General features: G+C 38.6%; 1 protein-coding gene across 3 annotated transcripts in view; it reads right to left on the reverse strand.

Moving 5' to 3' along the window:
* Positions 1-16469, reverse strand: part of LOC111155637 (bromodomain and WD repeat domain containing 1) — a 124235-nt gene that overhangs the window by 18944 nt on the left and 88822 nt on the right. For 2 of the 3 annotated variants that reach the window (XM_022515910.1, XM_022515909.1), the window contains exons 29-37: positions 15488-15549; positions 14638-14793; positions 14293-14413; positions 12991-13116; positions 11479-11551; positions 10531-10569; positions 8619-8765; positions 7884-8036; positions 4325-4491 (exon numbers count right to left, since the gene is read on the reverse strand). In XM_022515910.1, coding sequence (XP_022371618.1) covers positions 4325-4491; positions 7884-8036; positions 8619-8765; positions 10531-10569; positions 11479-11551; positions 12991-13116; positions 14293-14413; positions 14638-14793; positions 15488-15549 — 1044 coding nt within the window. Of the gene's footprint in view, positions 1-4324; positions 4492-7883; positions 8037-8618; positions 8766-9767; positions 9771-10530; positions 10570-11478; positions 11552-12990; positions 13117-14292; positions 14414-14637; positions 14794-15487; positions 15550-16469 lie in introns of all 3 variants that reach the window. The other variant, XM_022515908.1, reaches the window with a different exon arrangement.

Here is a 16469-nt window from a genome sequence, read left to right on the forward strand (position 1 = left end):
GCCCGATGCGGGGCTCGATCCCGGGACCCCGAGATCATGACCTGAGCTGAAGGCAGAGGCTTAACCCACTGAGCCACCCAGGCGCCCCAACCACAAGGTTCTTTAAAGCAGTAGCTGTTTTGGGCCGCCTGGGTGGCTCAGTGCATTAAAGTCTCTGCCTTCAGCTCAGGTCATGATCCCAGGGTCCTGGGATCGAGCCCCGCATCAGGCTCTCTGCTCAGCAGGAAGCCTGCTTCCTCCTCTCTCTGCCTACTTGTGATCTCTGTCTATCAAACAAACAAACAAACAAACAAATAAATAAATAAATCTTTACCCCCGCCACCAAAAAAAAAAAAAAGCAGCAGCTGTTTTGTCATCATCAGGAAATTTCAAGCGTCTTATGTCAAAATATTAACTTCCATTACTATCAACTGAGGGACAGACCAATAAATATAAAAAAGAAATAATTACATGCTCATACTCATCATACACTTCATTTTAAAACAGAAAACAAAGTGATAAATACCTACGGAGTAAGACTGCTTCCTTTTCACCCTGACTTTTCATTGGTTCAAAAAGAAAGTTGTTTTTTTTTTTTTAAATTAAACCCCTACAATAACCGAAAAACCCAAACTGAGGTTCATTTTATAAAATAAATGGCCCATACTCTCCAAAAATGTCAATTAAGAAGACAAAGGATGAAAATAAAATTCCTGATTAAGACTAAAGAGGGGCACCTGGCTGGCCCAGTCAGTGGAGCCTATGACTTTTTATCTCAGGGATGTGAATCTGAACCCCTCACTGAGCGGAGAGATTTACTTAAAAAAAACAAAAACAAAAACAAAAAAACCTGAAAATAGGATTGTGCAAGGATTAAATGAGTTAATATTTTTTTAAACAACAGACTAAAGAAACATATATATCCGTATATATGCAATGCAAGATCCTCCTTTGGGTCTAGATTGGAAAAAAAATTTTGCCCTCAGGACATTATTGGGTCAACGGTAGGGATGCAATAAGGTATGGTTAGAACCTTATTTATTTATTTATTTTTTTTAGCAAATCCACACTAAGTATTTAGGAGTAAAGGAATAGGATGTCAGAAATATTTTTTTGAACAATTTAGAAAAAAAACACATTACAAAAAGATAAAGCAAATGTGACATACTATGAAAAATTGGTGAGCCCAAGCAAGGGGTATAAAGGAGTTCTTTCAATGATTCTTCAGCTTTTCTGTAATTCCGAAATTATTTCAAAATTAAAAGTTGGGGTGGGGGGCGGGGGAAGGCAGGGAGGACTCACATCGTCCACTTGGTAATGTACATCCCTGAATGACAGGCTGCAAAGCAGCTCAACCGGACAAACTCACTCACTGATGGAGCACGTGTTTACCTGTTTCAAGGCAGCCGTCAGTCTAAACAAGGGGGCAGGGATGCAAGGAAGACTCTGGCAAACCCTCTCACCCAAAAAGCAAAAATAAAACTGGCAAATCATCCGAAAAAGTCATTTCACAACTCTGGAAAGTAATCACAGGCACTTAACAAATTAAAAAGCATTTATTCAAGAAAACCTTCTGAATCTAAGAAAAAAACTGACTGGAGTTTTGGGCATTTTAACTTTCGGCTATTCCCAGTCATGCACACCCCAATTCTGTGGCACAGCCTTGAGGACCAGGATGAAGAGGCAAAGGGAGCTGGTCTGATTTGGGAATTTCACAAAACAGCACCTGCTCTGCCTGAGGGCACCAAACTCACTGCCAGCAATCCAGCCAGGCCAACCACACAGCTGCCTAAGCTGGGACACCAGTTAGAGCCAACAGAAGTTCAGCCAAAAAGTTAAAGGAGATCTAGGGAATGAGACAGTCACAGGAGACTTTGAAAAGCTCCAGTGTCTTCCCGGGGGTGTGGAAGGTTCTACATATACTCAAAGTTCTACACATACTCGAGGAGAGCCCAGTTATCTAGTTGTCCTTAGCAGACCCTGAGACTCATGCCTGGAAAAAATCTAAGAAGAAGGTGAAGTCAGCCCCACTCCACCCAAAGACCATCTTCAAAAAAGGGTGGAAGGCTTACTTAAAGTGTGTGAACACAAATTTTTGACCACTGAGCTATGCTAAGTCAGAGAAGACATCCAGAAAGACACCCCACCCCCCGCCAATTTCTTTTTTAATTTTTAAAAAGCAGATTTCAGGGGCACCTGGGTGGCTCAGTGAGTTAAGCATCTGCCTTTGGCTCAGCTCATGATCCTAGGGTTCCCGGGATGGAGTCCTGCATCGGGCTCCTTGCTCAGCAGGGAGCCCGCTTCTCCCTTTGCCTGCCATTCCCCCTGCTTGTGCTCACTTGCTCTCATTCTCTCTGGCAAATAAATAAATAAAATCTTTAAAAATAATAATAAGCGGATTTCAGTGGCTTAACACTAGGAAAGACAGACTACAGAATTGGTTTAGGCAACTCACTAAACAAAACCAGCAACAAGCACCATCAGTGAGGGAGAAGGATCAGAATCCAGAGTTTCTACAATACATTAACAAACAGCAACAAAAAACCTGAAGAGATGGTATTTCCAGAATGGCAACATTATTTTATTAAGTATGTACTGTGTCCAAAAAAACAGTACAAGGCCTATCAAGAGTCAAGGAAGTTTGCCCACAGAGGTAAAAAAGCAGGCAACAGAAACAGTCTCTGAAAGGACCCAGATGTTGAACTAAAGATATCTGAATCAACTATTACAAACACATCTGAAAAACCAAATGAAATAATGTTTACAGAATAAAAGCAAGATGACAAGAATATCGATGAAGACATAGAAATTACAAAAAACCAAACATCCTGGAGTTGAAAAGCACAATAAATTAAAACATATTCAGAAGACAGGCTCAGCCGCATATGTGAGCTGGTACAGGAATCGGAGACCTTGGTAGGTGCATGTTATTCCATCTGAAGAACAGGAAGAGAAGGAAAAAGGAAGAGAACCTCAGAGGCCTGTAGGACACCATCCATCATATCCACATATGTACAGTAGGAGTCCCCAAATGAGAGGGAAAAGGCAGGAAATATCTGAATGATGGCTAGAAACGACCCAGATTTGATGAAAAACATTCCTCTAGAAAGCTGGAAAAATTCCTACAAACACCATAGTTGGGTGCAAAATGAAGACAGAATTTTGAAAGCAGCAAGAGAAAAACCATTCTGTTTGTACAAGGGAGGGAATGTCAGTAACGTGATTAGAGCTGACTTCTTATGGGAAACAACAGAGGTCAGCAGGCAATAGAACGCAGTACTCAAAATGTGGGGGTGGCGGGGAACAAGCACTGACAACGAGGAATTCTATATCCAGCAAAACTAGTGTCAAACAAAAACCGGTCAGAATGAACTGCTAGCACACCCGCCTCAGAAAGACACACTAAAGGACATCGGGCTGCAAAGAAAGGACACCAGAGGGTACTCACTCCACACAAAAAATAAAAACTACTGGGAAAGGTAATCACATAGGTAAATATAATTAACAGTATCAATGATTTTTTTTTTCTTTTCTTAAGCAATTTTAAAGAAAACTAGATAAGCCATAACATGTAAGGATGTAATTTGACAATAACAACACAAAAAAGGGCGGGAGGGAGCTAAACTAGAACACACTTCTTAAGAGAACGGTATGAATCTGAAGGAGACAGTTCTGAACTGAGATGCAGAGTGCCAGCCCTGAACTCGCAGGAAGACAACCGCCATGCCCTCAGTGCATATTCCAAAGACGCCCGGATACACACTAAACACTGAATTACTCCATTTTCACACTGCAACACTTTAAAAGAATCTGGAAATCTGATATTAATGTAAGCTACACGGTCAAAGACAGTACATAGTATTAAATTTCTGATAGAGAATAAATAAATAATTTATAATAAAAATTTTAAAAAATAAAAATAAATTAAATTTAAAAATAAAAATAAAATAAATATAATAAAACATAAATTTTATATTTCTTTACAACTAATCCTCAGAAAAAAATAGGGTGCATAAAGTTTCATCGATATTTCCCTTATTCAATCAAACGCTCAAGGATCACACAAAGTAATCACTTAACTCTGCATTAAAAGAAAAAGGTTCTTATGTAATAAATAATACTTTAATCCTAAGATTTTTAAAATCTGCAGTTTTCATTAAATGCTTTAATATTAACCTACTTACAAATTCTATAGTAGCTGTATACATGCAGTGCTTTCAAGTCATGAAAAACAAATCTTTCTGAATATACTATATTCCTAACCATTTTAGCATAATAAAATTAAAGACGCATCACAACCTCAAATTTGTCTAATTGAACACAAAGCCCACAATAACCAATTCACCTGATACTTTTGTTAGCCTGATTGACACGGCTACAATTTTGCCGTCTCTTGAACCTCTGGCTTCTTCGAAGTTTTTCATTGAACTTTTGACCAATTTTAAAATCAGAGGAGATTTTCTTCATTTTTTCTTCAAATAAAGCAGACAATCTCAAGGTCATACTGTAAATCTGCAAGGATATGAAAGCAAAACTAGAACTACAACATACCTTTCAAAATACTTTCACGAAAAAAATGTGTAACACATAGGCTACGTGCAATCTATTCTATCACTGTTGTAGAAAACATGTGTTCCTTTACCCACTGCCCCCCTTCCTTCAGAGACACAACAAGAAACAGGCACCATCAAACATACACCTCTCAGACAAAAAGAAAGTCATTTTAAATCAAGCAATTCTCTGTAATCTAGGACTGACGTCTACGTGTCAGTGGTTCTCATTTGGCTCTTCCCAATTTCCCATTTACATGTACAAATCCAAAAAAAAAAAAAAAAAAAGGTCCCCTTCTCCCAAAGTTAGATGTGAAGTTGGTGGGTTCTGGGTTGCTATTTAGACAGCAAAAGAGCAGTGTCTCCTTGGGATGAGGAAACAGAGGCACTTTGACCCTCATCTCCAACTTGCAAAGTGACTGCCTTTGATGCCACCTAGATCTATACAGAAACTACAGGCCAAAGGCGATCTTCCTTGGGAGAAGAAAACACACCCTACAACTTTAACGTGAAACACTGTGTTCTAACAGTTTTTACATTTAAATAGTATCAAATCTTTCATAGAATTCTGCAGTGTGATATTCAGTGCTACTATAAATAACTCTGGTACAACTATGTGTTTACAGGAAGTACTCTCAACTCATTCACAATCATTCTTGGAAAATAAGCGAAAAAGTCTAATGTTCAAAAGCTGTCTATCAGTAAGTCTGATGCACTTGGCAGAAAGGTGGAGAGGCTACCATTATAGAATCTTTAAAAAAAAAAAAAAGTGTGTGGGATACATCAATTTCCTATACGCTTTTAAACATATATGAACATATATGCTTTTAAACATACATATTTATATTTGAAAATATATGCACACACATACATATGCACAATATATGTGAAATTCAAAATCCCACTTCATGTTTGAAATGATCTTTGACTATTATTTCCAGTATTTTGTGTAACTTGAATTTATTCTTTTCCTTTGAATCTGAATTCTAGTGTAAATCACCAGTTTCAACAAATGATTTTTTTTTTCTTAATCGTATTAAGTTCAAAACCTGATTGTCTTAAGAATCATTACTTTCCTATTACTTGTCTTCTCATTAGGTTTTATATAAACCTGTGATACATTTGCATTGAACACAAACATTTATCAAAAATGGATACCAAAACTATTAGCTCCCCCAAATTTTTCATACATGAAAAAAATCACAGGGGTGCCTGGGTGGCTCAGTGGATTCAGCCTCTGCCTTTGGCTCGGGTCGTGGTCTTGGGGTCCTCGGATCAGGCCCCACATCAGGCTCTCTGCTCAGAGAGTGTGCTCCCCACCCCCACTCTCTGCCTGCTTGTGATCTCTCTCTCTCTCTCTTGTCAAATGAATAAATTTTAAAAAATTTTAAAAATTAAAAAAAAAAAGCAGTTACCATCATACACAATGGTGAAAGACGGAAAATCATTCCCCAAAATGAGCAATGAGACAACACTGTGGGCTTTTACCACTGCACTTTAAATTCTAGCCAGGCTAATTAGATAAAAAGAGAAATAAAGATCATTTGGATTGTAAAGCTAGAACTGAAACTATCGCTCTTTGCAGATGACATGCTCCATATTCATGGCAACATTCCTCCTAATAGCCAAAAAGCAGAAACTATTCAACTGTCCAGCAGGAAATGAACAGATAAACAAAATGTGATATACCCATATGATGGAGTTTTTAATATTTATTCAGACATAAAAAGGAATAAAGTTCTCATACGGGATACAACACAGATGAATCTCTCAGATGTCCTGCTGAATGAAAGAAACCCGACACAAAAGACAAATGCTGTGTGACTCCACATACATGAAACATCTAGAATAGGCAGATGCATAGCGACAAAGGACAGGAGACATTACTACCAAGGGCTGAGAGAGGGAGAGAGCGCAGAGTTTGCGGAGTACTGCTTGGTGATGAGGGCTTCTGTTTGCGTTGACCAAAGTGTTTTGGAAATAGTAGTGATGGTTAAGCAACACTGAATATAATGCCAATGAACTGTACCTTTAAAAGTGGTTAAGACAATAAAGTTAGTTACATATGTATAACCACAACTTTGAAATTCTGATAACATAATACACAAAAATCCAATAAATTGTACACTTTAAATGGGTGAGATGTATGATTTATCTTCAAATATATATTTTTAATTAAAGGGGGAAAGAAGCATGAATGAGATTTATTTTCTCTCTGGAAAGAAAGTGTCTCACTAATGATGAATACAGACAGTAACACAAGCTTGGGAAAAAGTCAGACTTGACATCAAAGTGATGTTTAAAAACTGATGTTAAATCAATGTTAAATTTGTACACTGAATGCAAGGAAAGAGTTCTCAGATTAAGAATTAAAACAGGAGAGTCTGATAATAAATAATGAAGAGAAAGTGAATTTAAGGCAAAACGGTTAATTAGCAGTGATAATCGCTGATCATAGATAAGGTGCTACAATATTAATAAGCAAATGCTTTAGTTTAAGATCTTCTCAAATCATTGTTTTTTTTTAATTACCCAACATACACTGGCTACAAGGGTTTGTGGTATTTGTAAAAATTCACTGAGAGTGGGGCACCTGGGTGGCTCAGTGGGTTAAGCCTCTGCCTTCAGCTCAGGTCATGGTCTCAGGGTCCTGGGATCGAGCCCCACATCGGGCTCCCTGCTTAGTGGGGAGCCTGCTTTCCCCCTCTCTCTGCCTGCCTCTCTGCCTAGTTGTGATCTCTGTCAAATAAATAAATAGAATATTAAAAAAAAAAAAAATTCGCTGAGAGTATATGTACCCTCCTTTTTGTACATTTATTATGCTTCAACAAATTTTGAAAAGTTATCCAATGTGTATCCAATGTATCCAACATTTTAATAATACTTCAGGGATGTCCTCTCTATTAGTATTCTAATAAATAAATAAAGAATAAGAGAGCTCTTGTGCCTCCTCTCTGCATCCAAAATACCGGTGTAGTGTCAGTAGTCCCACCCCCACTTCAGATCATTCTTCATTCACTGTAATTTTCTCCCAGCCTCTCTCAGTAAATTTCTAATCCACTTTTCAAGATTCCTACAGTATGAAACACAGGTTTTTCTCGTTCTATGTATCAATTTCACTGGCAGCCTCACTCCCCCAAATTCCTATGTGTTTCTACAACTTTAGGTAAAGTAAACACGAACTGCTGAAGGTACCACACGGACATTCAGGCTGCAGCAGAGCACTATTCTTACCAGAGGTTGTCTCTCTTCCCACGTATCTGCAACACTCCGACACTGATTTACCCGCAAGTGGAAAATAACCATCAACATAGATGACGCATTTTTTTCTCTGATGACCACTTTTAAAATTACCTTTGATCTTTTGTTTGGTGTATACGCTTTTGCATTGCTAAATATCAACCGGATGTCTTTGCAAAATTCCAAAGGGCTGTCATAATTTCCTGCTTCTAAAGTTTCCCTTACTGTTCCAAAATCCATTGGAGTATCTATAATATCTCGGTAGTCCTAGGTTTTAAAAACAATAATTAGTTCAAAGATTCGATACCTACTTTTAGAAATCCAAGTGCAACAGATCTCTAAAATATTCAAAAGGTCAGAAGGACACCTTAAGAATCATCCATAACTTTAAAGAGACCCAGATAGTAAGACAAAATAAGAAATATACCAAAATGATATACTTGGTAGGTGTGGAATGATTTTTTTTTTCCTTCTTTACACGCTCATGTAATTTCCAAGCTTCCTAGAGTAAATTTGTTTACTTTTTTTTTAAAAGGTCATTTCCCACTCCCGTATTGGAGAAATGAATACAGATGCTTTTATCCAAGTTACAGTTTTCCTGGGGCTGGCCCCATGTAGGATCTTCCCATTATGATGTAGCAGTGATTAGCTAGGTCTCAGCCCAAGTTACAAGGGTGTCTATAGAGTCAAGAAAAACTATGTAATACAACTTTTCCATTCAGTGGTAAGAGACAAAGTTATTAACACGAAGCTAAGACATCCTACTCATTAAAGTTTACTTTAAATGCCTTCACCCCAATCTCTATACAAAACAAGAAAAGGCCCAAACATTCAACATTGACAACTTACTGGATATTCAACCAAATCAACAGGTTGTCTAAATGGTTCAGAATCTTCACACTGAAAAATTAAGTTCACTAGTTCCTTACACTGTTTCTTCCAGTTACTTTCAACATAGTTGGTCGCTTTGATGCTCCTTTTTTTCCAATCACGGACCTAAAAACACATTTATAATATTAGAAGTTTTTTCAGTCTTGGAAATGTAAGTGTGGTATGACATAGTACGGTGGTAAAAATGCAAGTGAACGGTCTCTGTACTGTAACAATGCGGCCACTCTTTTTTTTTTTTTCCTATTCTTTTTTTTGAAGATTTTATTTATTTGTTTGACAGATCACAAGCAGGCAGAGAAGCAGGCAGAGAGAGAGAGGGGAAAGCAGGCTCCCTGCCGAGCAGAGAGCCTGATGCAGGGCTCCATCCCAGGACCCTATGATCATGACCTGAGCCGAAGGCAGAGGCTTAACCCACTGAGCCACCCAGGTGCCCCACATTGTGGTTACTCTTGTTTTCTACCTACTTGGAAGAAACCCACTTTTCTGTTAATAACCCAAGAACATCCATCACTCTGAAAATATTGTTCATCCCACCACTTATCTTCCAAGTATAGAGAATATTTTCACAGAACATGAAGCATCACCTGGGACAACCTGGTAGGCTAAATAATGGCCCCAAAGATGCCCATACCCTAATCCAAGAACTCACGACTGTCACTTTACATGGCAGACTTGACTAACAGCATGGATCTTGACATGGGAAGACTGCCCTGGATTATCAGGATGGACCCAATGTAATCACAAAGGTCCTCTTAAGAGTGAGGCAGAAGAGGGGTGCCTGGGTGGTTCAGTCAGTCAAGCATCCAACTCTTAGTTTCGGCTCAGGTCATGATCTCAGGGTCGTGAGACTGAGCTCTGTGCTGGACTCTGCACACAGCACAGAGTCTGCTTGGGATTCTCCCTCTCTGGCCCCTCCCACTCGGGCTCTAAAATAAATAAATAAATCTTTTTTTTTTAAAAAAGGGGTGGAGGAGGCAGAAGAGTCAGAAGCCAGAGACTTCAAGCTGCTGGCATAAAGATAGAAGAGGTGACAAGCTCTAGAAGGTGGAAAAATGCAAGGAAAGGGATTCTAACCCTAGAGCTTCCAGAAAGGAACACAGCAATGACACGCTGGTTTTAGCTCACTGAGACCCAGGTCCAACTGCTAATCTACATAAGTACAAGACCATTTTTCTTTTTTTTTTCTTTTTTTTTTAATTTTATTTATTTAATGGAGAGAGAGAGCACAAACAGGGGGAGTGGCAGGCAGAGGGAGAGAGAGAGAAACAGGCTCCCACTGAGCAGGGAGCCCAATGTGGGGCTCAATCCCAGGATACCAGGATCATGAACTGAGCCAAAGGCATATGCTTAACTGAACCACTCAGGCGCCCCAACATTATTTTGTTTTTAATTATTTAAGCCACTAGATTTGTAATTTGCTATAGCAGTCATAGCAAGCAGATACTATGACTATAAGAGATACTAAACACTTAGGAGTCTGTTTAAAAATGAAATTATATGAAAATGACAATAATTCAACTTTAACTTTCTCAATGTTATTTGGGGCAAGCGTATTAGGTAAATTACTATAATAAAAAGCTTGGATTTAAGCAGCAAGCATCTGGGTAACACTTAAAATGTTTTAAGCATTTTTTTGAGAGAGAGAGAGCATGTGCATGCTCGCAGGGTTGGGGTGGGATAGGGCGATAGAGAAAGGATCTTAAAAGCAGGCACCACGGATCAGCACAGAGCCCCACTCAGGGCTCAATCTCATGACCTGGTCCTAAATCAAGAGTCAGACGCTTAACCAACCATGCCACCCAAACACCCCCTTAGATTGATTTTAAAACAAGAATAAGTAAACAAAGTTCAATCAGGAAGATTAACTTACTCTCCTTCCAGAAGATGTTTTAGGAAGATCACTATCATCCTAGGAATAAAAATCAGAGCAGCTTAAGTGTTAAAATTCTCACTTGAAATATAATAATCTAAAAGCATATCAAAGACATTAGGTTTACCTTGTTTACAAAAATCTCAAAAGGCAGACCGTATCAGATGACCTCTGTGGCACCCAGACTCCAACCAACCAACCATTCTTAATAATCCCTTACATCCCCTAAGAACATGCAATAATTCCAAAAGAGCTATAAAAAGTTGCTTTGTGCATGACCTAAATAGAACTTGCATAAGCAACTTTAAATTTGTTTTACCTCTATCCATAAAACCCTAGAAACCATCTCCTACATTTCCTGAATTTCCTACTCTATACATTTTCTTATTCTCTAAATCAGTATCTGTATACCCATTTTTATTTCAAGATAAATCAGCATGAAAATCAGTGAATCACAATAAGGGCTTGTGTAGAATCTGACATTCCACTGACATGGGTGGTGTTTTTAAAGAATACCCTTCCTACAATTTCTGCAACTTCCTGCTCGATTCTGTATAGACTGAAATATTCAACACCACTGACATCTGCCTTAAACTTCAATACCATCTTGAGTGAAGAACCTGTGGGTACTATGAGCATAGGAAAGTTCATGAATTTTTACTTAGAATTAAATCCAACTCTCAGATATTGGTTTCAGCAAAAGTAGAGAACATACTCCACAGCTATGTTATTCATATAAATATACTTTGCTTATTTGGTATCAATTACTGGTTAAAACTAAAAATTACCTCACTGAACCATCTAGATAATTAAGAAATATACTTTTACCAAAATAGTTTCATAGTTCACTGGAATATAATGAGAATTGATATCTTCTACTTCACTCAATATTTTTAAGTTACCATCTGAAATTAACAAAAATCATTATAAAATTGACAAACTTCATACCAAATCCTCAGCATTTTGCTCATCATTTTCAGAAGTGTTAGAAAGTTCTGAGATATTTGTACAGTCTTGATTCCTAAAAAACAATTTTTCACGTTTTTAAGAGTATGTAGAGATAGTTATCACTGTTGTCAAAAATTCAAACTGTAGGTTAAGATATAAATAGTTCCCCAAGTATGCATGCCTAATTTCAAGCAGAGGAATATCAGGGTTTTTTAATCTATCCTCTGTGGGAAAAACATACTATCTTAGAATATTAAAAGCAAGCTTTTTCCCCCAGCTAGGTATGTATAAAAATTAAGCTGGTAATCCAGAAATAATACATACATGAGCTCAATTGGATGAACGTCCAGATGAGTTTTCCTACACATCATCACTAGTAATACGAGTACCGAGAACATGGTTGATTGAGATAAAACAGAGGGGGAAAAGTAGAAATCAAAGCAAATTATATTTTCACACACAGAAGAAAGAATGCGAAAGTAGGAATGTCCAGGCACAAGGAAGATGAAAAAGGTATGTGATTTTCCGAAGCAGAAAAAAATGAAAGTTCTGGAGAAGTGTTAGTAAGTCCAAGTCGTCTGGGCAAGAGATAGAGTCAACCCAGCAAAGTGAGCTAGAGTAGAACCAGTAATTTCCCAGGGTGTAGCCTGATGGTGCAAATGACTGCACAGTTTATCAACCATGTTCTCCAATATATAATTCTTTCCAACAATTCGTATGGCTATGGTAGAAAAAGGCATTAAGATCATAGAGCAAAACTCATTAATTTTGAAGGAAACAGGCTGAGTAATCTGTCCAAAGTGACAAAGAATGTTCACTCGAATAGATTAAAACTCAGATCTCACTTTCCAAGTCAGTTTCCATCCTACTCTTCCAAACTTATCTCTCAGTGCAAGCAAGCGTGTGCAAAGTCACACACAAACACGCTCATGCAATACAGTCCCAGAGAGATAAAAACCAATCTAGTCATGACAACACGTCTCTCAAACCCAAACTCAACACTCTCCACAAAATAAGAGGTGAGAAAAAATGATGAGGTCAGTAAAGAAGGGAAAGGCCAGGCAACAGAGGGAAAGGACACAGTGACATCAGACACATGAAAGCCATGGGGGTCTGAACTGGATCCTGAGACAGAGCAAGGCTACTGGTGGAAGAACTAAGGAAATTTACAGGCATTCTGGACTGCAGTCATTACACCAAGGACCATTTCTTATTGTTTCACGAGGACATCACAGGTACGAAAAATGTTAACCTAAGGGGACACTGGGCGAAGGGTATCTATAGGGCAACTCTCTGGAAAATTAGTTCAAAGTTCTAAAAAGCAGAAAATTTGTTCAATTTCTCATGCCTTTACTGAAATTACGTTCACAATATATATGTAAAGAAGTGTCACTGAATGTAGCACATTAAAAGGGTATAATTCAGAGAGCAGAAATTATGAACTGGCTGGCTGCAAGAGGTACAACATGAAAAGACATTTTCCCACAACATCTCTGATAGGAGGTAACTTACTTTATAAATTTTAAAAGTTGGTCAGTTATCTTCTTAGCTGATCTTGCAATTACACTCTCGGGTTCATTAAACGTCCTGGCATTGTGTTCTATGCATCTGACTTCCCAAACTAATGCAGACAGCCTCCTTCAAAACAAAAAGCAGGCGATTTAGGACATAGAAAATGAGAAGACAGAAACCAAGAAAACAAAATTAAGCCAGCATGTATTTACATATTAAATCTAAATGCCAAAGTTACAACTAATAATAACCTCCTAATGCTATCAACCTGATCACAGTCACAAGCAATTATACCGGAAGCTGAACCGCAGAGAATACATGTAAAGACCAAAAATCTTAACAGTTCACTTAATCACATCCAGAAAAAAAAACAAAGCAACCTCCCTTTCACCTTGTCTAGAGATACAACTGAAGCTTCTAAGACTCAAAGAAAATGTGTTAAATACCATTAATCCTATGAGAGTAACCATGCAAAGCAGTTTCTGAACAAAAGCACATTCCCAGGTTTGGCTATACAAATGATGTTAAGAAGCCAGTTTTTTGTATTGGTAATTTCTTGAAGTAGATGAATTATAAAAAATACCCTAAATTACTTAAAAAAATATATCACCGACACCACGAAATTTTATTATCAGTGCTCTAGAAGCCAAATATAAAAGCTGGTGACTCTGGGGAATTAATCTTTCAAAGGCCAATCTTTAACCAAGTTAAGTTTTATCTTTAAATTGAGCTGCTAATAAGAAATACCACGGAGGACATGGGGAGATGGAGAGGAGAAGGGAGTTGAGGGAAATTGGAAGGGGAGATAAACCATGAGAGACTATGGACTCTGAAAAACAATCTGAAGGGTTTGAAGCGGCGGGGGGTGGGAGGTTGGGGGAGCCAGGTGGTGGGTATTAAGGAGGGCACGGATTGCATGGAGCACTGGGTGTGGTGCATAAACAATGAATTCTGGTACACTGAAAGAAATTAAATTTTAAAAAAATGAAATCTTAAAATAAATAAATAAATAAATTGAGCTGCTAAACAGGAATGTTAACATGCAAATAAAAACAAATAAGGATGTCTAACTACTTAACATAATTCATAAGAAAAACAGACTACGAAAGATTGAGGAGTGAAACATGGTATTTGTCATCTGAACGTCAAACATGTCTTACACATAAGACCACAAATTACCATAATGAAAGAAGAGAATGAAACAGAAAGTAATGTTGATCAGCTCCCACTCCACTACCATTCACTCTGGTCAGGACTACCAAAGACCCTTTCAGATTATTTTTAAAGGAGGTTTCTACCGACCTGTAAAATCGATTAACAAGTCTCATCCGAATGGTGTAAAGATCAGTTGGATAAGCTACTACAGTGCAGTACTTGGGGTATGTACACAGATCGACTGGACCTGCAAAAGCTGCCGCTATGTCTGTGGAGGCAGACAGAAGAAACCTTCATCAATTAATTCGTTATTTTTAAGAGGTTACTTCTCTACAAATGATTAAAAATAGAGCTACGTTTAACACCACAGGTCCAACCAAAAGGTAGCAAACAGAAATTGTAGGGAAGAACACGACCACGGCTTGTTACTATTTTTAAATACTATTGTGGAAAGGAAAACTTGAACATGAAACTTCACACTAAAAAACTTACCAAGATTCAAAAGTTGATCGATGCCACTAATAATTCGTTCACACTCTTCATCTCTTGATTTCTGACCCCATTCACCATCTTGTGGTTTGTAGAGCAATTTCTCTAGCTCATCTGAAGTGACAGAAATACTAGCTCCTAATTCTTCAGGCGGATCAACTATGAATCCCATTAAAAAAAACAAAGAAAAATAATCAACCAAACAAATATATACTATATTTAAGTTGTCAAAACTCATAAACAAGACACAACAAAGGAACATGTAGCTGTTTTACAGTGGAGAAACCTGGCAGACACCACTTCTTCAGTAGTAAAACAAATGGATACCATGTGCCTCCAGAACTCACTGAGGACCACATATCACTTCTATAACCCTAGTGCCAAAAATGCAAACCCTGGATGATGAGTAAATGTGAATCAAGCCTACGCTGAGGGAAATTCTGCAAAATAACTAGCCAGGATTATATGAGAAATGATCGCGGGGCTACTAAGATGCACTCAGCATCAAGCTGGAAGCCTATGATAAGAATTAATGAGCCAGCCGCGCCTGGGTGGCTCACTCGTTAAGTGTCTGCCTTCAGTTCAAGTCATGATCCCAGGGTCCTGGGATCAAGTCCCGCCGGGCTCCCTGCTCCACGGGAAGCCTGCTTCTCCCTCTCCCACTCCCCCTGCTTGTGTTCCCTCTTTTGCTCTCTGTCAAATAAATAAATAAAATCTTAAAAAAAAAAAATGAGCCAGACATGCATTAATTCTCTTGAGTTTTAGTAAACCTCACAGTTACCATAATAATTTAAAAACGTTTCTCAAACTGAAAACATAGGTAAAATATTTTCATCATTTAAAAATTATATACCATTATCAGGAATTGGTTCCATGTCCCATGGGCTAAGTTTTTCAATTTCAGTGTTGTCCCACCTGTTAAAAAAACAGAAAGTCCAGTTAGCCTCTCATAAAAATGAATTGTGGCTAATAACTAGGTATCCACTACAAAAGTAAAGAGAAAGAAAGTATGAAAACCTCGTTGTAGCAATACAAATTTAAATATTAATCGTTAAGATTTTTTAGGAAGATATATAGTGAGAAGAAAAAGTATAAAAAAGTATGCCGGGTTCAAAGACAAAGCCAGAAATCCTGTGTGGCTTGTACGCACTGCAGGTCTAAGGAAAAAAGTACTCAAAGATACCATGGAGTCTTGAATGCACACTTCAGAATGGGACTTTATTCCACAGTCAATGGAAAAGCAGCACAGACTTCCGTAAACAAGGGAAATGATGTAATGTGTGCTCCAAAACAAGAATCCTGCAGTATGGTCAAGATGGCGGAGAAGTAGCAGCCTGAGACTACTTTAGGTAGCGGGAGATCAGCTAGATAGCTTAGCTAAAGATTGCAGACACCTACAAATCCAACGGGAGATCAAAGAGAAGAACAGCGACTCTAGAAACAGAAAATCAACCACTTTCTGAAAGGTAGGACTGGCGGAGAAGTGAATCCAAAGCGACGGGAAGATAGACCGCAGGGGGAGGGGCCGGCTCCCGGCAAGCGGCGGAGCAGCGGAGCACAAAATCGGGACTTTTAAAAGTCTGTTCTGCTGAGGGACATCGCTCCAGAGGCTAAACCGGGGTGAAGCCCAGGCGGGGTCAGCGTGGCCTCAGGTCCCGCAGGGTCACAGAACGATCGGGGGTGTCTGAGTGTCGCAGAGCTTACAGGTATTAGAACGGGGAAGCCGGCTACAGAGACAGAGCCGAGGAGTGAGCTCTAAGCTCGGGGTTACCTTGAACCGGTCGCAGACTCGGTCAGCTCGGAGCGCGGCCGGAGGCAGGGTGACGGGAGTAATT

The sequence above is a fragment of the Enhydra lutris genome, unplaced genomic scaffold (genome assembly GCF_002288905.1).
Source record: "Enhydra lutris kenyoni isolate GAN:26980312 unplaced genomic scaffold, ASM228890v2 scaffoldscaffold43, whole genome shotgun sequence".
Classification (NCBI taxonomy): domain Eukaryota; kingdom Metazoa; phylum Chordata; class Mammalia; order Carnivora; family Mustelidae; genus Enhydra; species Enhydra lutris.